The 20666-nt window shown below is 41.7% G+C and overlaps 1 protein-coding gene across 4 annotated transcripts in view; it reads right to left on the bottom strand.

Moving 5' to 3' along the window:
- Positions 1 to 461: 461 nt before the first annotated feature.
- sbno2b (strawberry notch homolog 2b) overlaps positions 462 to 20666 on the bottom strand; it is a 61649-nt gene continuing 41444 nt past the window's right edge. For all 4 annotated transcript variants that reach the window (XM_079647634.1, XM_079647635.1, XM_079647636.1 and 1 more), the window contains 24 exons: positions 20481 to 20614; positions 20299 to 20389; positions 19995 to 20138; positions 19774 to 19891; positions 19568 to 19673; positions 19237 to 19390; positions 18962 to 19138; positions 18549 to 18646; positions 17835 to 17917; positions 17333 to 17518; positions 15217 to 15338; positions 14952 to 15083; positions 14166 to 14301; positions 12669 to 12781; positions 11052 to 11123; positions 10768 to 10876; positions 10587 to 10658; positions 9791 to 9934; positions 9444 to 9538; positions 7858 to 7950; positions 7552 to 7683; positions 6847 to 6923; positions 5904 to 6094; positions 462 to 4886 (listed from right to left, as the gene is read on the bottom strand). In XM_079647634.1, coding sequence (XP_079503760.1) covers positions 3640 to 4886; positions 5904 to 6094; positions 6847 to 6923; positions 7552 to 7683; positions 7858 to 7950; positions 9444 to 9538; positions 9791 to 9934; positions 10587 to 10658; positions 10768 to 10876; positions 11052 to 11123; positions 12669 to 12781; positions 14166 to 14301; positions 14952 to 15083; positions 15217 to 15338; positions 17333 to 17518; positions 17835 to 17917; positions 18549 to 18646; positions 18962 to 19138; positions 19237 to 19390; positions 19568 to 19673; positions 19774 to 19891; positions 19995 to 20138; positions 20299 to 20389; positions 20481 to 20614 — 4026 coding nt within the window. In that variant the 3' untranslated portion in view covers positions 462 to 3639. The remainder of the gene's footprint in view (positions 4887 to 5903; positions 6095 to 6846; positions 6924 to 7551; positions 7684 to 7857; positions 7951 to 9443; positions 9539 to 9790; positions 9935 to 10586; positions 10659 to 10767; positions 10877 to 11051; positions 11124 to 12668; positions 12782 to 14165; positions 14302 to 14951; positions 15084 to 15216; positions 15339 to 17332; positions 17519 to 17834; positions 17918 to 18548; positions 18647 to 18961; positions 19139 to 19236; positions 19391 to 19567; positions 19674 to 19773; positions 19892 to 19994; positions 20139 to 20298; positions 20390 to 20480; positions 20615 to 20666) is intronic.

A 20666-nucleotide genomic window follows, 5' to 3' on the forward strand; every position in this document is an offset into this window, starting at 1 on the left:
ATAAAAACTGTATAGATCCCATGGTAAAATGCACAAATAACCCAGCAATATATATCTTTTAAAAAATAAACTCAGCTGGACCATTATAGTGATGAACACATCCGTAAATCATTAATTATAATTAAATCATGTAACTAATTATTCTCAGGAGGGCCATAGTGCAGAATGAGTGCTTTCACTTCATGTACATTTGTGTGCAAATACCTTAAATATTAATCATTTAAATAACTTTGAAAACAGGACTTTTAGTTATACTCTTACTTGTTACAGAGTATTTCTACACTGTGGTTTAATTAATTTGACCGAATTAAAAAAAGTTCTTTGTCCACCACTGGATGTCCCCCATGTTTCCTCTCCCTAAAAGCGCCCACAGTAAACCTCTTGGATCGAGGACAGAGGATTTATAGTCGGTAGGGAAGAATGGGACAACCCCGATGAACAAAAGACTCCCGAGTTTCAGCAATCTTCAAGTTTTTATTTGTTTACAAAGTTAAGATTGCAATTCCATATAGTCCTTCCTTTAATGAGTAGAAAACCTTTTTAAAGAATTAGTCGAAAGGCACAAATTTTACAATATATACATTTGGATCTAAATTATAAATATATAGAAAACAAAAGCACAACCCAGAATAAAAGTGCTGAACACAGTTTCTTTTTTTACAGAAAAAATAGGCTTTGTTTAAAAATACATACAATCAGTAGCATGTTTTTTGTTTCATTTTTTGTTAGCAATAAATTATTTCGAGAGTGATAAGATGATGTAATATGCAAACGGTGGAGAAACAAGAACAGATGGTTACAGTATACACAGAGCTATCCATCAAAGATCAGGAAAACAACAAGCTTGCAACGCTCAATCATAACCCACAAGAGAACAGTAACTTGATTATGCCATTCTTAGTGCAAAATGATAATAACGATAAAAAGGCCTAAAAACACTAATAAACTAGAATAAAAACAAACGCTTTTTCTTCCTAAAAACGCGGTCCAAATCCCTCAAATGCATAAAGCTTTATTTTTGTGACTAGAAAAACAAAATTGAAGGCAAGTATTTTTGCAGACCGATGTCCGGGAATGTGCCTGATGAGGAATATTAAAAGCTAAGTTGTTGCAATGTTGCAAATGAAAAGAAATGAAGCGTTATCAAGAATCGGAGAAACTGGGAGTCTGAACCTAGAGATCTGTTTTACGCTGAGGCTTGGACAGATCGATTGCACGTATATAACCAAGATACGAATCGACTCTAAAACCCGCCAGCTTTAACATGAATTAAAAGTCCAGCACGGATAAAACTGTCCACAGAAGAAGAAAAAAAAGTTCCTTAAAAAGAAATAGCCGTTGATCTTTGCCCTAAGAAGGCATAAACATTTATAATCACTGACATGTTCACAAGGACAAACAACAAACCCATCACATTAATTCTAAAACATAAATACAGCAAGAGTCACAGCACAGTTAAGAACAGAATAGCACATGAACTGGTTAGTTTCACCGCTGTTAAAAGGGGATATGATATATTTCTGCCAACGCCCGCCGTTACACCTCTTGGTTTCTTCCTGAGATTGATAAAGGTCTGATATCTTAGAGCCAGTAACTTTTCGGGGGTGTCTGTGGAATACTTTGGTATCTCTCTGCAAATTGGAGGCCTGACAAAAAGGTCTACGAGTTGGAGAAACAATTATTTTCGAGTGAAAGCAAAAGTGAAATGAGCAGTAAATCAATCCAGACACTGTACAGCAGTACGTACAGAACAGTGCAATCTTATTTGGTGGCAGGTTATAATAGAATTTGTTTTATAGTAATCTTGAAAACTAGAAACTTCCCTGACCAAAAACATTTCCATGACTATTCTAATAAGCAGGATAACATATCTAAAATCTAAATATCCCTTAAATATAAATAACAATAACTTTTCATAATAACGAGGACTAAAACATCATCCCGTGGAAACTTACTATACAAAGGTGGTATGCATTTCAGAATCTGTTTAACTAAAAGACTATGAAGCACAACAGAAAGAAAAGATTCATACCATGCAAAGGTAACCACAAAGCTTTGCCTGTTGAGCGTAAACAGTACTTAGGCATTTCTGTTTCACAATAAAATGTAGAATATGGTTTTATTGCTTTTTGATCACTTGAACTTATCCCGGCATTTTGTCATGAACCAACTACAGTGCATCGTTTCCACACAAACATGGCCAGATCTCACAGGTTTTTTTTAAACATGTACTACCATACACAGAGAACATCACAAGTCTGCACGTTTCAAATGTTTTTATGGTCTTGCTGGCTGAAATGGAAACAGATTTGAATGAGAAATGGATCTCTAAAAACAACATGACTTTCATTTTCAGACATCAAGACAATAAAAACTTGAAAATTCTTTGTCACTGTACTTCAAAACTAAATGTTTGTTGGTAAAAATGACACAAAACAACAACCAAGACTTTCCTGAGAAATTCAAAATCAGATCAAACCAGGAGTCACATCGCTAAATGTTATTGTCAGATTTAAAAAAAAAAATGGGGGTGATAACATTTTTGGACATTTTTTCGTTATCCATGTTTGCTCAATAATCATCCGTGCCGCACTGACCACACTGTCGCTCGCATCAACAGGGACAGAAGGACACAGAGAAGAAAGAGAAGTCCGCCGCTCTATTATTTTAGGAGCAGCTACATACGAGCACACACAGAGTAATGGAGGCTTCTTCCTGAAACCCACCACCACCAGCATAGTGTAACACAAACATCGACTGACGGACTCAGGGGGGCTAAAAGATAAATACAAATACACCACGTTTAAATTAAAAAAATGAAAAACCAACGCTCAAGAGTACAAATCTATACATTAGGCTACATGGATTTTTAAAGACTGCATTTATAGATTTTTTCCAAAGGCACTGTTTGCAACAGCAGACTGCTCTTCCTCTCCCCTTTTCCTCACACTAGTGTTCATACAAGCAGGGAGGGAAACAAGAGGGAGCATGTAGGAGAAAAAAAAAGGAAAACTGAGGCATTTCATGGCTTATCAGCTAAAAGATTCCATCTATTTGCTTTCCCCCCCCATCTTCCAGTTCAATGTATCTTTTGTTCCACTCAAACCAAGCCTTGCATACAGCCTTGTTTTAGTCAAGACAAAACGGCCATGAAGCGAAGTAACAGTAAAGCAAAGTCTAAAGATGTGGTTAAAGCCGGTGAAAGGCATTGAGAGCTTCCAGCAACTTCACCAATCATACCTCGTCAAATCAGCAGCGGGAGGTTTATTAAAGATTTCTACACCTCTATGAATGAGCTTTTGTTTGGACAGCTCGTACGATCAATAAAATACAGTTATTACTTTTCACTTCTTTTATACAGCTGCCTTTCACTTTGGTGCAGAAATCTGATATTGATGGAGCCCGCTATGTATGGCCTAAAGCAGGTGAACGCTACAGGTGGGTAAAGGGAAGGGTGAGCCGAGCGCAGGACAGGCAGTGACGTGACTATAGGCCCTGAGGGGGAGGGGGGGAGGGAGGGGGGGGGGAGGGAAGGTCCGAGGAGGCGTTCATAGACAGCAGCAAACAAGACACAATCTGCTTTAAAAGACAACAAAAGAAGAAGCAGAGTCCAGACGAGCTGTGTAGCTGTTCGAGCTCTCACTCTGGTGGGCGGTACTTAATGACGGACTTGCGATCTGCTGCCTCTTGCAGCATGATGTTCAGAGCCTCGCGGGCGTCCAGGGTGCCGGGGTGTCCGTTGGGTAATGAAAGCGAGTCTGACTGAGGGAGGAGATAGTTTGACGAGAAGCGAGGCGACGAGTTGGAAAACAGAGAGGAGGACGGGGACGGGCTGGAGAAGAGAGAAGACGGGGAGGGGGTGGGGAGGAGGCTGGAGGCGGGGGGGAGGCCGGCAGAGGCGAGAGGAACCAGGTTGTTGGAGGTGGAGGACGCAGAGGAAGAGCAGGAGGAGGTAGAGGAGGAAGGGCTGGCTTTCTGTGTGGGCATCTGGGGAGACAGGGGCAAGTCAAATAAATCTAACAAGTCTTGGTGGCTGTTGGCCAGCAGGTTCTGGCTCCTCTGCTGTAGATGCTGCTGCTGCTGCTGCTGCTGCTGCTGCTGCTGCTGCTGCTGCTGCTGCTGCTGCTGCTGCAAGAGAAGCGGCTGCTGCTGCAAGAGAAGCGGCTGCTGGATCTGTGCAGCCTGCTGCTGAGCATTCGATGCAGTCTGAGAGATCAGAGACTCCAGGTTAAAGTCGTCTGTGAATGCAGCGTGGCCTGCCAGACTTTCCAGATTTAGCCCGCCGTCCATGGTGTCCGGGGAGGAGGAGGAGCCCATAGTCAGATCCAAGATGTCATCCAGGGGATTCTTGGAGGACAAGCTGGGCGACAGCGTGGTCTGTTGGAGTGAAGCGTTTTTCCTCTGTTGAAAAGGCGGTGCGAAGGACTGGGAGAAAAACTGGGAGCGGATGCTGGCCATGTTGGAGGCCTGGTTGGTGTTGAGCCAGCTGTTGTGGGTCCTCTGCTGGGATTGGCCGGGGTTTCTCTGTAAGGACAGCAGGGGGACGTTCTTGGAGGGCTGCTGTAAAGCCGACTTGGCTTGGGCTTGCAGTCTCTGAAGCTGAGAGCTGCTCAAGCTCTGCCTTCGCTGAGCGTTTTCGTTGGGTTTCTGTTTGAGGAGCTGGCTCTGGGCGAGAGTCTGAGCGAGGGACTGGTTGAGCATCGGCTTGTGGATGAACAGATTGGCCAGGTGTTTGTTGTCCTGCTCCATCTTACGATTGCGGTCCTGAGCCTGCCGCTGCTCCACGGCCTGCTGCTCCCGCTCCTTCCGCCTCCTCTTCACCTCGTCGTCCATCTGCAGCAGCTCCTCTCGCACGCGCGCCACACAGTTCTCCGGGATCTTGATGCCTGCGTCAGAATGAGAGGACAGTCAGGTCACAGCTTTCAGGGAGGGAAATGCTAAAGTAGTGTTTTTATAGATTTAAGACTTTAATAATGCCACTAGGAATTTCCCACTTTACAATAACGAAATGTCTATTGTAACATAAAATAGACCCCTTTTTTGTTGCTCAGCAGCAAAACATAAGCTATCCTGATCCGCAATCAGATGTTTGGTAAATTATTTAAATAATAGATCATTTGAGAATAATAGAATCATTTGAAATGGACAGTCAGAAAAAATACAGAAAATATTGCATATTTAGGACTTTTGAAAGATTGATTTAAAAAACGATCAAACTAATGACGGCCATATTTTTTTATTCATAAACATTAATATAATTACGTTTGAAGAATCCATGAGAACCCTGTTAAAGACTCAATTTATTATTTTATTGATAAACACAGCTGTTGACGGCTGTTTTATTTTATGTATCACAGCACATGTATTAAATGCAACAGTAAACAGACTGGTAAGTTTAGCACCGATTATAACATGTGCTCCAGTTTATGATTCTTAAAATAAATATTTTTTTCTCCTATAAAAGCAATATAAACTCCTATGTATAACATCTGTGTATAGTGCACAGAGGAAACAGATCCCACACTGATTCTCTGGTGAGCGTCATGCTGTTGGGATTACATGGATGTTCAATTGTGAAATGTTCTGTGTGTCTGGCCTAATGATTTCATAACAGTCATATTGCGTCAATTTAGTGCAACCAGGAGTCCATAGGAGACAAATATGTGAGTGAGCGACAATTTCATTTCCTCAATGTGTCATAAAGAGGCGTCAGCACTTTGACAGCATCAAAATAACTCGCTGTCAGGACATTCAAATCCACATTTAAAACAGTTTCTTCTATTGTGTCAATGTTTACAGAATATCCCTGCTTATATAAAAGGTGGGACCTATTCTAAACACCTCGTGGAAATGTGTGTTAGGAAAGTGAATATGATTTTTTATAAAGGGCGGGTTGTACTGACCGACTTGCTTGTTATGGTGTTTGGTTTTTAGACGGACAATCTGCAGGATGCTGGAGCTGGTGATGTCCGACACCACGTCAGACACACGCTTCCACACACGCAGCAGAGCTCCACACAGCATGTGGTACTGACGAAGCCGCATGCCCTGCAGACACTCTTGACCTTCCTCTATCTTCTTACACTTCCCATTCCTAGGGACAGGACAGGAAAGACAAAGAATATTATTTTTAAGAAGCACTCACTTTTCTACCATACCAGTTTCAAGAAAACTGTATGGCAGGATTAGAGACAAGGGTTTAACCCTTAGATGCATGAGTGACTGGACCCTACACTCTTCCATAAGTAGGTCGAAAAGGGCCCGGAAATTCTGTTTTCATGCCATTTTTGTCATTTTGGTTAAGAAAAATCACTTTTATAATATTTAGTATTATATTTTGGTTCACACTAGAAATATTTTATATTTAATTTTTTCCTATTTATAATTTTGGACATCTTTTTTACATTTTGAAGAAAAAAAATGAAGTTCCATAGAAAATGCATGCGGGTCATTTTTGACCCACTTATGGAAGCTTGGGGTAGTAATACAAAAACTACAATTTCTTAAAATGTAAATGTAAAATGTGAATGGCATTATATCCAAAACATGTTTGAGGAATAGCTGGAATATGAAATGATACAAAAATGTAATTACAAAGATACTTCAAGAAAACCACCTCACCGGGTCCAAAAAGACCCACTTATGCATCTAAGGGTTAGAGTTCATTGTTCATCCGGTGACGCGGGCACATGTGCGGGTTATTTCTTCATGACTAGTTCTCAGGTGATCTGCAAATCCTCAGGAATGGCATCTGACCTGTAAGCCACCCTGACTGCATTAATAGTAGCAGCCTGATTGGATGGATTGAGCCAATAATCCCACGGGACAATGGGGATTGCTGCTTACCAGTTGGCATGGCTACACTTCTTGAAGGAGAAGTTGAACTGGTTCTCCCAGCTGTCCCTCGCTTCCTCTGAAGTCACCTGGGAGAGAACATTTGCAACATTTAAAATCAGCAAAAAAACCTCAATTACCCAACTTTAAAAAATATATCTTAGCCTAAGTGGAAAATTAAGTTAAAAGAGGCTTCTTTAACTTCAGACTAAAAGTCATATTTTAGTTTTACCTTGTTTTTGATTATTGTCAAGATGAAAATAACTATTGTGTTTTTGGTTTAGGGGTAAAGAACATTAATAATAACTTTTTTTAATGTATGGAAGAGAAACAGTTACAATTTAAATAAACAACATTGGCATGAACTTCATCCTCTTCATGTATTTCTAATTGTTGCCTTGAATATTTCACAGTTCAGTACTCCTCCATGGCCACCAGGGGGCATCAGACTCCATATTTAAATGACATTTACTCCAAATAGCAAAGGGAACACTTCAAGCTTTTCTTATGTCAATCCTTCCCTATAATCAATTATTTTTATTGTTATCTTAAAGAAACTCTGAAGAAAACACAACAAGCTCAAATATGACCTTTAACATATTTAGATGAAAGAAAAAAATGTTCTCTCATCATTTTGGAGACATTTTACAGTACATAAACCATAGAGACAAAACTATAATGCCGACAGATTAAAAAATCCACAATTTAGTTTATTACCTTTCTGTAGCGCAGCTGCAGGTTGTCCAGGCTCTCGGGGTGCGTCTGCTTGCCGATGTTGGGCTTGTAGACGATGAGGTTCTTGCCTCTTCCCTGCTCAGCTAGCAGCACACATGGGTGGTTCCCTCGCAGCTGTGGAGAGAGCAGTGGTTAAATATTTACTCCGTTTAAGGGACTAATAGGGTTTTCAGTGGACAACCATTGAGTCATCACATTCAATTTCTGAGAGGTCTGTATTCAAATAGAGATATAATGCCTTTTATAGTAATCCTCTGGTTCAGTTAGCTTATTATAACATGGACTCACCTTCAGCGACAGGTAGAATCCGTCATCGGGCCCGCTGAGCTTCAGGGACCGGTTGAGGGCCTCGTCCCAGGGCATGCCTCGGTCCACGCTGATCTGTAGGGACACAAGGAATCAGAGATGTAAGCATGTGCTGGGAAAAAGAAAGATGGGGGACCAAGCAGCTGCGAAACCACACACTGCTGTCCGGAAGGTGAGACCGACTCTTGAATGGAAACTCCAAAGCATGTCCTCCAGAAAGTATACACAGTCGCGGGATGATGATGAGACAATGGGCCCGTGGGCACAGACATTTAAACCCCACCACCCGTCTTATATTGGAGCACGACACGGTCTTTATAGTTGTTGAGTGTCTTTTTATTGTTGTGTGGTGTCCCTGTGTGGTCATTGGGCGTTTCTTTGTAGTCATTTTGCTTCTTATATGGTCGTTTGGTTTCGCTTTGTGGACATTCTGTGTTCCTTTGTGGTTGTTTAGTGTCTTTTATGGTTGTTTTGTGTCTCTGTGCGGTAAATGTTTCTCAGTGTTTTGTGTTCAGACTTTTTGTAGCCATTTGGTGTCTCTTTGTATTTACATTGTGTCTATTCTTAGTTGTTTTATGTTCTGTTGTTGGCGATAACTGACTACAGTTGCAGGTGAAGCCCAGAGGAGCCGTGACACTCTTGGCATCTGTGCCTGCAGGCCTGTTCTGTAACTCATTCATGCTTCACTATTCCTCTATACTCGCATAACAGGTCCTAGCTGTGCAGCGTTCTGCCTGGCTACAACTTTGAAATGTCAAAGGCAAGTCAGCCTGCAGCCGAAAGAAGAAGATTTATCGTAATTATCCTGTTCTCATCTGCCACTCATGTCTACATAGGCCCCCTTTAGCCATGGGCTAATCCTGCACGATAACAGCCTTACTTCTGGCAAAGTGACATCCATTGTCATTTAGTCTAGAGGTATCTTCTCGAGTTACCTCTTGGTCTGCAGCTAATGTGGAACACATTCTTTACCAACTTTCTTTGTATGCAAATCCTTTGTGCACTGTGCAAACATTGTCAGGAAATCCTGAATAAATGTATCCTCATTCATTGGATGTTCCTACACCATCATTGGATATTGCTTTGTTGGCATTTCACATGAACTTTCATAGTTTTGGTCTGTTGGGAGCCTTCAAGCCCCGCTGGGTTTATTATAAAAGGAGAGGAGAAGATTTGCATATTTTTGGGGTCATGTTTATTCATAGAATTAACCTTTTTGTTTGGGATGTGTGATGCCTCAAGATCAGCCTGTTAATGTGCCTCTGCTCCTCACACTGTCTGAAGGGATTGATCCAGTCTCTCAAAGCTTCTCTTCAAAATCTAATTTGTCACTATTTACTAAATGTAAGAATTGCTGTTGATTGGAGCTGTTTATTTGACCAGTTTGCTCCACTCCAATACCGCTACAGGATTATTTAAGAGACAAGACACTAGATCATGTTGAAAATAAAGCAGATTTCAAGGAGTATCTCAAGAGACAATTACGATATTTTGAACATAGGATTTTAGTCTCACAACACATGTTTCACAAAAGCTATCTAACAATGTACTTGACATGAGATGCTTACCTTATAGAGAACAACCTGTCCATCCTGAGGGTTTCCAACTGTCATGAACGTTTCCTGCTTCTCCTCATAGATCTCATCGTTACCTGGAGCAAGGTCTGCCAGAGAGAAAAGAGAGCAAGCAAACCAAGACGATTACTAACATTAAAAGATCAGGAACTGTCTGACAATCACATACCAATGTATGGTATGCACACCGACAATTGAAGAAAGGAACAGACACTATTGCCAGATTTAGCAATCATACCATTTATAAAAATAACGATGTTAGAATCCACACTGATGGAGGTTAATGTTCTGTAAACAGTGGCACCATGCAAGTGCTTAAACTCCACATTTGACCTCCATACCTAGGATTCCCATGTCATATTTGCCCTCCTTCTTATCCTTCTCGATCAGGTAGTCAAAGTTGTCGGTGAAGTACTGGAAGAGATGGTTCTGCTTGTGGACCTCCAGGCCCAGGATGCGGTTTAAGAACTTTGTGATGCTGCAGTCTGGGATAAAAATGCAGAACAATTAATGTGGCTCATTTTTTCATCACAAATAAACAAATAATGCAGCTTTCACACCAGCGCTTTTCCCGTTCTAGGTCCGAGCGGGAGCTTTTCTGGTTCAGCTCCGATTTCCCTTTTCTGCTCCCGCTCTGTTCACACCGCCCAGAGCTACCGCTGCTGCGTCATGACGTCACCGTTTACGTGCCTGCTTCATAAAATCCAAACCGCGCGGAAATCCCTCACATCGACAACAACAATGGCCGATTGTTTTGAAGCGCTGTTCACTTTGGTTATCCTCTTACGAAACGAAATGGAAGGCATCGGACGACTTTACTTGGAACTTTACAAACATCACATGCGAAATGCAAGACTTCTTTGTGGTCTTCAGCATCTACTTCAACGACGAATCCGTAGGGAAAAGAAGGTAAATATACGCCCCCTTAAGAGAGACTTAAGCGACGCCGCCTCTTAGCTCCGAAGCTCTTGCTCAGACCGACAATATTTTGGAGCTGGGTCCAAAACTCTGCGGTGTGAACAGGGAAAACCGGTACTTTTCAGGCTCCAGCTCCGAGCCGGAGCTGAAAACGCGTTGGTGTGAAAGGGGCATAACAGAGCTAAGGAATTGTGTCTGCGTGCATCTTGGACACTCTACCTTTCTCAGTATTGATCCCAAAGCGTGGCTCCCTACAAAAGATGCCTACATCCATCATCCCAATCTTCATCTCTGAAAAAAGAAAAAACACTGGTTTTAGTGATCAATCAAAGTGAACATGCTTGGGAGTTGGTTCTCTGTTTACAGATGCTGACAGTAAACAACACCTCAAATAACTCACCTCTGAAGAACATGGCTTCACCCCCAGGGTATCCTTTGGGAGGGGGCACCTTGTTCTCTATATGGCCAAGGATTGCTTTGGTGATTTTATCTAGAGCCTTGGTGCCATACTGCAAGAAATAGGGGCATGTAATCAGTATAGGAACATTATCTGAGAAAGATCCCTTAGGAATTTAGCAACACAAATGAACAGTGAGAAAAATAAATCCTCTTTAAAGCTTAAAAAAAGTTAAAAATAATCATGTTTTCAAACTTTACAAAGTCAGGTCAGTTACATTTTCTTACCTTGTTCTCGAAATTGTACTTGCTCAGGTCTCTGGATTCTGTGGCTCTTCTGTCTCCGTGGGTTAATGCACCCTGCAAAGTGGATTAGCACAAGTGGTACTATTAATATTAGCAGTATTAGGTTTACAGCCTTCAGAGCTTCGTCACATTAATACAGATGGACAAAGTGACGTCGGATAAATCTGTGTTTGCCGTTCATCAATAGAACACATCCCGACTTCACTGCTTAGCGTTGGTATGAGAGGATGAGCATTACCTACACGAATGGATAATGTGCAGCCGTTATAGGATTACTTTGATTACAATGGCTAAGAGCGTGGACTTGTTGCCCTCTCGATCATAGATCCTGCTCTTTTAATGATAAGAGAAACAGTATTTAACATCATTGAGGAGTGAGGATATTGAATTCAATATTCACAAGTTGGCAAAGCACAGAAATAAAGATAAAAATAAGATAATAAGAATTTTGGGTTCCCTGGAAATGTTTAACTATGATTAGCAAATATGCCTAATATGTCTGATACAGCTGTTGTTTCCTAGTAATGTGTACCTAAAGCAAAGTTAAAATCCAGTCACAGATCCAGGGATTGAACCTGTAGTAGTCTCACTTTGAAAAAGGTCACATTGTTATTGCAAGTACATTGACTCTGCACCAAACAGCAGCATTGTGATATAGTGGAGAAACATCATTCAAGCACAAGTTTATTTTTATGATGGGTATAACTAAAAGCCCAGCCTGCCTTTTATTATCTTCCATACCCGTAAGATCTTAAGTGAACTGGAAAGGGAGCGGTGAGGGAAAACTTGAAGAAGAAGCAAAGTCAACAGAAGATCAGCAAGCTGCTGGCTCTGCCTACACAGAAAGATGTCTTGAGATACCAAAACAAAGAATATCTGAGCCAAATATGACTTCACTGCTGATCTGAAGTCTGCCCGTTTCTAGCGATCGTCAACAATCCAAGTATAAGCGACTGTGTGTGTGCGTGTGCGTGTGTGTGTTGCATCGGGTTCAGGCATGCAGAGGACATGTGACCTATGCTTGATGCTGATTTACCGAACAAACCTGGCAACCGCATGAACGACTTTCTGGAACCCTTCTTTGCTGTTTTCCCAAAAGAAGTGTCATGCTGTGTCACTATGGAGATAAACGACTGCTTGCACTGAAATGCATTGATAATTATGGAAAGTAACCCCGAGAGTTAGAAATTATTCAGACAAACATTTGAGCTTTTTCTGCTTATTCAGTTTTCCGTTATTGAGCCGGAGAAGGGGAAGACCCAGAATCTCTTGAGGTTTGTGGAGAAAAGTTGATAATAAAAGAGACTCCATGGACGAGCCTGGGAATACCCCGTGCCACAGGGAGGGCAAGGAGTGAGGCTGAGAGGGCAACGTGTTGGCAACCTATAACAATCAATAAATACTAACTCTCCATTTACAAAAGAAACACTCTTTTCACAATCCAAAGGACAACAAGATGAAAGTGATTGTTTCCCCATAAGACAGGTTTCACTCAGTTAACAGGAAAATTACACATAAAAGTAGTAAAAATTATTCAAAATAAAAGGAGATGCAACACAACAACACCCACACATTCACATTTGTAAAAGCTCTATTTACCAGGCTCTCTAGTCTCTTCGCCACAATGGAGGCAAAACGTCTCTCCCCGGCCAACTCTGAAATGAGGAAGATGTACTCTGGAGCCGTGACCTGATTGGACCGATGTGTGCGACCTGCAGAGACGAGACAAAAACAATGATAAGACATTATTGATAACATTTGAAAAGTTCCAGTCACTCTGAGTGCAACATTTTTCAACTGACAGTATCAAAATCCAGACAGACAAAAACAGTTACAGATTTGATGACAACTTGTTTCTTCTTAAGAAAAGAGGAGTAAGAAAGGGGATCTTTATGAAGACATAAGAAGTTTTGCAACATCAGGTGAGATCTGTTCTTAAATCGACAGTTTCACACCATGTTTCAGACCCTGAACAGTGCCTTATTCACTAACAACTAGAAACTGAGAAGAATTCCTTAGAACCTCTATGAGGAAATGAATATAACTGTAACAGTGTGTGTGTGTGTGTGTGTGTGTGTGTGTGTGTGTGTGTGTGTGTGTGTGTGTGTGTGTGCGCGTGCGTGTGTGTGTGTGTGCCAACCTGCCAAACAAGAATTAAGATAAGAGAACAATAAGAAAGAAAGCTGCTTACAAACTAATTATTACTAGTAAGCAGTTTTATAATTACGTCAAACTATTTATTTATCCTGTCCTATACGATGGTGTGTGCTTTGAGTGAGTACAGCATTTTTTTTAAACAACAAATGCTGAGATGCTACTTGACTAGATTATTGCCTTTGCCTGGCAGCAAACTCACACTTCACCATGTAGACTAACAGAAAGAAAACCGCACATTACGAGGAGTGTGTCAGTGAGACAAGACAGCATTTGTCCTAATTTGGTAATCCCTGTTCTACACATGAGTGAGAGATAAACCCAGGCAGGGCTGCACGGAGAGACCCCGTCCTGACACATTTCTCTTTTAACGTTCCTGATAGCCTTTGACCCTGAAACGGCTGCTCGTTTCAGGCTTATACACAGCCCATCTTTCAATGTTAAATCTTAAAGTGCAGCGGCAAAGAACTTCCAGCTCATTGATAAAAAAAGTAGTCGTGGTAGTAGAGATATATTCAGACCTTGAAAAAAATAAAAATGAAAAAAGGGAGAATTTATTTTGATGATTTTTATTCTGACGGAGCATATTTGTATTGGTAACCTTTTCACAATTTCCTACATAGTAACTTGAATGTATTTACTACCTTATTTAAAAAATGTGCAGATTGAACTAGACACTATAACAACAATTAAACTATGTTAAATTGAAATTATTCGCTATACTAAGTCATGGGCAGGAAATACTAACTCACATTTAACAAGCAGCAAAAACGAGAAACACAGTTAGGCTAGCGCTAGCTTAAGATACTCAAGATTCAGACCACAAAAAGAACCCTGGCTGGTTTCTGTGGGAAAGAAGGAATGTGTTTTTGTTGTCTTTTATTTTGGTCCATGTTCTCCTGTTCACTTTTGAAAGACTCATTGTTCGATTTCCTGACTCACCGAATTGCTGAATGGCCCTGTCTGCACTCCAAGGCAGCTCTAAGGTCATGTGGACCCTGCGCCGCTGGTTCTTCACTCGCTTGTCCGCCTGCAAGGAAATCCCAGAGCTGGCCGCCTCAGAGATGATGGCCACGTACTGAAGGAAAAGTTAGGATAGTTAGTAAAAATAAATCTTATTGTGCAATGTTAATAAAGCAGTACCTTCCTTTAAAGGTCTCCTATTATACTGTTTTTCATCAATATATTATAGGTCTCACATATATACAAAACATGTCTCTGAAGTGTTTGCCTCAAAATAGCAAACAGATCATTGTAGCATCCCATAATCCCCTCTGTTTCAAAAGTGCTGATTCTCTGTCTGTTACTTTAGATGAAAATAAGAAGCCACTCCCCACGCCTCTCTGAGAGATATTTGGTTACAAAGAACACAATGGTGCTCTAGGAGGAGATTCAGGTGATAAGGTGGGGGGGGTTACCTTGGCTGGTGATTGGCTAATGGTCACACAAGCCAAAACATCGTTATGACATCATAAAGTGGTCAAAATCTGATAAGCTCATTTTCAGACAGGTTTAAATATAAATGGATCAGGACAAAAAGTGAGTGAATCTTTTTTCCTGAAACTTTCAGAATCTCTTTCCACAGAAGGGACACATGTTGATGTATAAAAGACATGAAAAAGTGGATTTTGCATAATAGGTGACCTTTAAGATACAGAATGTTAGCAGCCAAGTCATGAAATGTCACATGAAGGACCTATTTCTCCTTGATTGATTGGGGCTTCTGACCTTCTCTGCACTCATGAAGCGATCTTTCTCCTTGATGTTGATGTGGTCGATGGTCAGACCCTGCTCAGCCCGAGACTCGTAGCGGACGCTGCCATCAGGACGCCGCACCACACGACCCTTGCGACCAGTCATCTGCGGGAAAAAAAATTCATCACGATGTCAAGTAAATAAATAATACATTGATTGAAGTGGAGACAGTGAAACCATTTAGGCTCATTAGAAACACACAGCGCGGTCGTTTATCGTTCTTTGCTTTGGCTCTTACCTCTGAGACTTGATCTGGTCCTCCAAACTTATCGATGAGCTCGTCCAAGGTGTTGAGAGGTAGTTCTTTTCCCAGCACGGATATTTTACTGAGGAGCCCCTGCTTCATCTCCTCTATCCTGGCTGTGAACAGGAAGCAAAGAGGAAATTAACCATGTAACCCTGACATCGAGAGTTTGTTATTGTGGTTATATTACATGTCACTTGTTAGACACTTTTATCCAAAGCGACTTATATAAATTCAATACTGTGGGCAATTTGGGGTATAGTGTCTTTAACAGGGATACAACGACATGCTGACTCCTTATATACATTTCATTCATGGTTTTACTAAGTTACTACAAAGGTGTGTCCCTCCCGCTGTGTGCAGCTAGAAGGACAGCAAAACGTTTTCTGGCTCAAGTGAGAAGGCTGATGTGAATGGGAAACAATCTACTTAAAAGAAAAAAGACTTGTGGACTTGGCAACGTTTTAGAGTTATTTAAAATCTTATTCTACAAATAGTATAATACTCCTGAAATGACTGTAGCCTAACCTTTATCCACAAATGTGTGTTTTTTACACAATGAACAAACAAAAATAAAAACCAAATAGTTGAGTGTCACAATAACAACAGGCTATAGAAGGTTTGTTTCTCTGTCTAGACATGCAAGTATTTGATCAACAATGGACACTAGAGATGTTAAGATTCACCGATTCGCATCGGTGCAACGGCATAAACGTTCAAGATGCGAGTGCACCGGTTGAAAGAGTGCACATCGGCTACAGTTTGGGTTGAACCGGGTTGAACTCGCGATGCATCGATTGCGTAGCGTCTTTGCATCGGTAAAAAACCGATTCATTCATATAAAATCCCCTCATCTTGTCAACGCTCAGCAGAGACGATCTTTGATATTTGCTTCGCCACTACGAAGGCCGAGAGTCTCAGTTATCAACACACACGGAAGTTGAGGAGAAAGAGAAACACAGCGTACCGAAAAATACCTACAAATCAAACGTTTGTCAACACTTCGGATTGTTCAAGAAAGACGGTGTAATAGTCCTTTATGCTATATAGTTGATCGCAGGTCATGGAGAGTAATAAGGTATCCGTAGACCTTTGTATGAGGTATCTTTATTACTTAACAGGTCTACAGCCATGATACATAGATCCGTTCTAGATGCGGACTTGCATACACACAGTATCACTCCGCAGCCGCACCCCATCAGTAACGTCCTGATGGTATATGTGCGCGGCACTATTACTACAGACGGTCAACTTGAAAAATCACTCGTAAATTGTTAACGATGCCGAGCCGCTTTAAAGTACACAAGTAGTACGAGGAACTTAGCGACGCACATAAAGAGGCGACGTGGGGTCTGCGGCTGAAAAGAGAAACCTGAAAGTGAGACATAGAGTTAAATCACTCAGTGAGGTCTTCTGTCAGAGAGAGGTGTTTAGCTTACAGCAGCCTGTGACGGCCAATAATAATTTAAATGTCTTCCTTACTGTAAGCAGTTATGAAATACCTGTTTGTGAAAGGTTATTTGTTTTCTTTATTGTTCAGATAGAAACCACTGCTTTCTGCTCTCTGGTGAGTTAGCCTCTGAGTGTTAAGCACATCAGGCTGGCAGCTGTATGGGCATTGCTCTATGGTAGCTGTTATTTGCACATTGTTAATCATGAGCAATGCATCCTTAAATTGTTTAACTGAGGTGTTATACAATTTTACTCTGGAGAGCTTTTAAAGGTAAAAAAATAGACGGCATGATGGGATGTGCAGTACCAAATATGTAAAGCACTTTTTTGTTAATGTATGATTTGCTGCATATAAGGAATAAAACAAAAATCCTCTGTCGTACCATATTGAAGTATCATTATTTTTGCATCGTGTTGAATCGCATCGTATCGCCCCGAATCGCATAATGTTGAATCAAATCGTATCGAACTGTATCGCAACAGGGGTGAATCGTATCGTATCGCATCGCCTGGTGTTTCAAAGGTATCGTTAATGTATCGTATCGTGGCAACGTATCGAGATGCGCATCGCATCGGCCTCAGTGATGGAGATGCACATCCCTACTGGACACACCTACTTAGGCTGAAATATCTTCCAGAGAAAAGGACATCTCCCTACCTGTCTGGTGGCTAGTGTGGTTAACAAAAATGACATCATCATTGTCTAGCAGGGAGTCTGGTGAGGAGTTGGAGTCCGTGTCCATGCCGTCGGAGTCACTGCTGCTGTCGTCGCTGATGTTGATCACACCCCCGCTGTCCACCGTGTGCTTGGGTACCTTGGGATGGCGACCTCTTGGGGGCTTCCCTGATTGGAGGACACATCATGTTATTAAATGATCAAATTAGTATTAAGATATTTGACTTTTTGTATTCACACTCAATGAGAGGCCAAGAAATAAAAGCATAATGCAAGAAAATTGGGTTTGACAGACAATCAAAGCTGGCAGATGGTAATCAAACAGCCAGAAACACATAAATACATGTATATACAAACAACACTGTTAACTGGTCAATTAGACTGCAGGGCAGATGCCTGACATGTCTGCTGAGTTCTGGCTATTCACAAGGTTAAAAAACATATTTTTTCTAATACTATGTAGAGTACACATGTTGGCACTTACGTTTTCTCTTTGGGCCCGGGGCTTTCTCTCTCCTCTGTTTCTCTGACGGGAAATGTTTTGTTACAAGCGACTGGAATACCCCCCTAAAGGAAAGAGGAAAAGAGAAAAACATTGAATCTGACAGCAAAGCGGACGACACAGGACAGTTGTGGCAGTTTGACACCGCATACATTTCTGATCTGGCCTAATTATACTGTCAGTTGTTGACAGGGTGACGAACATGTTGTGTGTGTGGTCTAATATCCTCAAACCTTCAGGCATGTCTGCTTTGAGAGGTTCAGGGTAGAACCAGTTCAGAGCGCTCATCACATGTAGCCTCCCTCACTTGTTATTCTGGACTGACGTTGTTCGATAATTAAATAGCTGCTCAAATGCTCAGAGATTGATTTGTTTTATTGAGGATAAATGGTGAGGACTGAATTTATGTAACAAAGATGATCTGATGTGCCACCTAAAGGCAAGCTTTCTAAAGCCTGAAGCTGATTAGCTCTTATATAACATTTATGTATTGAGGGTGGATTCGCCTCAATATTGGCAAATCACTTTGATGAAGCAACAAAATGAAATGTAAGAAACCCCCAGTTTGCTATCGCTTCCAAACAGACACACAAACACGCTCTTTCTAATAAACAACACTCTTTCAAACAACTTTATAAGAAGATTAATATTACAGAAACACACAAACACGCAGAGGAAATAGTCCTTTTCACTCACTCTGCTGCAGACACAAATCTGTCGAGCTGGCCGTCGTTCTCATCCAGGACTTCTCTGGTGCGAGACTCTCCAGTCGACTGCAGCCCGATAACGATGCACTGTGGTTGAGGTGACAAACATACACATCAATAAACGGGTCTGCTGTGTCACTTGAAGTATTGAGGACTCGTTCCTGGCATCACGATGGGACATATTCTAACATCCTTAAATGCATTCGACTCAGCATGTGTAAAAGGAAGTGTAAAACATGTTTAACAATACTTTAAAACAACTCTTATTTACTTATTTCTATGCAGTTCTCCCTTCTTTAGCAACATTTACAGACATGTGTTTCCTGCTTGGACTTTCCATTGAAGAGTCCTCTAGATTATATATACTATATGACTCAGTGTGTGACAGTGTGTTGTGCTGACCTTTCCGGCCAGCAGCTCTTTCTTGGCCAGCTCCACCAGGCAGCGCACCTTGGCTGCAATACAGAGGTATTTGAAGAAGCGCTGGTGAGACGCCCAGAACTGCCCCCACAGAGACTTCCTGCTGACCAGGCCCAGCTCATCCGCTGCACGCATGAACACCTGCAGAGCCTCTGCCCACTGCACACAGATGTGAACCGTCACAATTGTTATAGTTTCATCTAGCAGGAAACACCAAGAGGCTGCAGATATGGAAGAGAGTCAGGCATGATGCTCACCAGTCGGGCAGCTTTGTTATAGACCACTTTGAAGTCACTGTCCAGTCCGATCTCTTCGATGCGGAAAGACACCCCTGAGAAGCTCAGCTGCCTGGCAATGTACATCCCGCTCACTTTCATGTCCATGGCAACGATCTCCATGGCACCGACACCTCTGTTTATGAACAGCATATAAATGATTCAACACAACACAATCAGGGATCAACGAGCTATAACCACAAACTGATTGCAAGAGATGTGCCAGTTGGCACAGCCATTGAAGATATATATCAACATGATTGAAAGGCAGGCATAACGCATAACACTTTCTGCAACATGTCACCCTACAAACCTTTTCTCGATGGCATGCAGGAAGTCTTCAAATGCTCTGAAGGGCGTGCCCTCACCCCAGATTCCCAGGCGGCTCATATAGATCATGTTCTTTGGCTCAGAGGCACCTGGGGCAAAGATTTAAAAAAGATGTATTCTTAAATGCTTGTTCATATTGCATTACACATGCACATGTAAGATTGTGTGATTATTTAAGCGTCCGCCTACCTGTGGCACTGGCATACACCACTCTGGCCCGCGGCAGCTTGTTTTGCAGGTCAAGCACTGCCTTGCCCATCTTTGTAGATGTGGCATTCTTGGCTTTGTGGCATTCATCGAAGATGATCTATAACGGGGAAATGTCAAGGGCATAACAACAAAGACGTAGAATATCGTTTCGTGTTTGAAAACTGTCAGATGTCAGTGAGGTCTTTTGAATGAAAGGATACAACTCCGTCGAAGTCTGGCTTGCACCAGTCCAGGATCTGTTTGATTCTCGTCCGGTGCTGCCCTCCTGCCTGGCTCTCTCCGATCAGCGCAGAGTAAGTTGCAAATAGGACTCCTTCTGAGGTAGCTGTGTCTCCGTACTTAATCTAAAATAACAAATCAAATAGTCAAAAGAGGATAGCGTTTGTGAAATACAGAGCTAAGTTACCCCGTTTCCAAACACAGCTCGTTTCATTTGCTTGGATGCACGCACCATTTAAACAGTTGCCAAAAAGAGATGTCATTCTCTTAACTCATCACACTCACCTTGTTTAAGGCATGCACAGGAAGAAATGATGCATTTATGTCTTTGAGATCTCTCTCTGCATCAAATTTCAGGTCATTGGATATGCTGAACCTGAGGGCAGGAGCAGGAAAGTCGTTAATTCAGTCGGGATCTGCTCCATGTATCCACTCTGGAGTCAATCAGAGTTGTAATTCTCTCTTACCATAGTGCTTTCTTCCTTCCCTTATTGTAGTTCTCCAGGATGATTCCTGCCACAGTGCGTCCCTTTCCAACCCCCGCCCCATCTCCGATCAGGAAGCCCGCCCTCTGGTTGTTCTGCAGGATAACTTCGTGTTGCTGAGGGTGCACAAAGAGCAAATATATAAACCAAGATGCATGGGCCATAAAA

The sequence above is a fragment of the Notothenia rossii genome (genome assembly GCF_949606895.1).
Source record: "Notothenia rossii genome assembly, chromosome: 1".
Classification (NCBI taxonomy): Eukaryota; Metazoa; Chordata; class Actinopteri; order Perciformes; family Nototheniidae; genus Notothenia; species Notothenia rossii.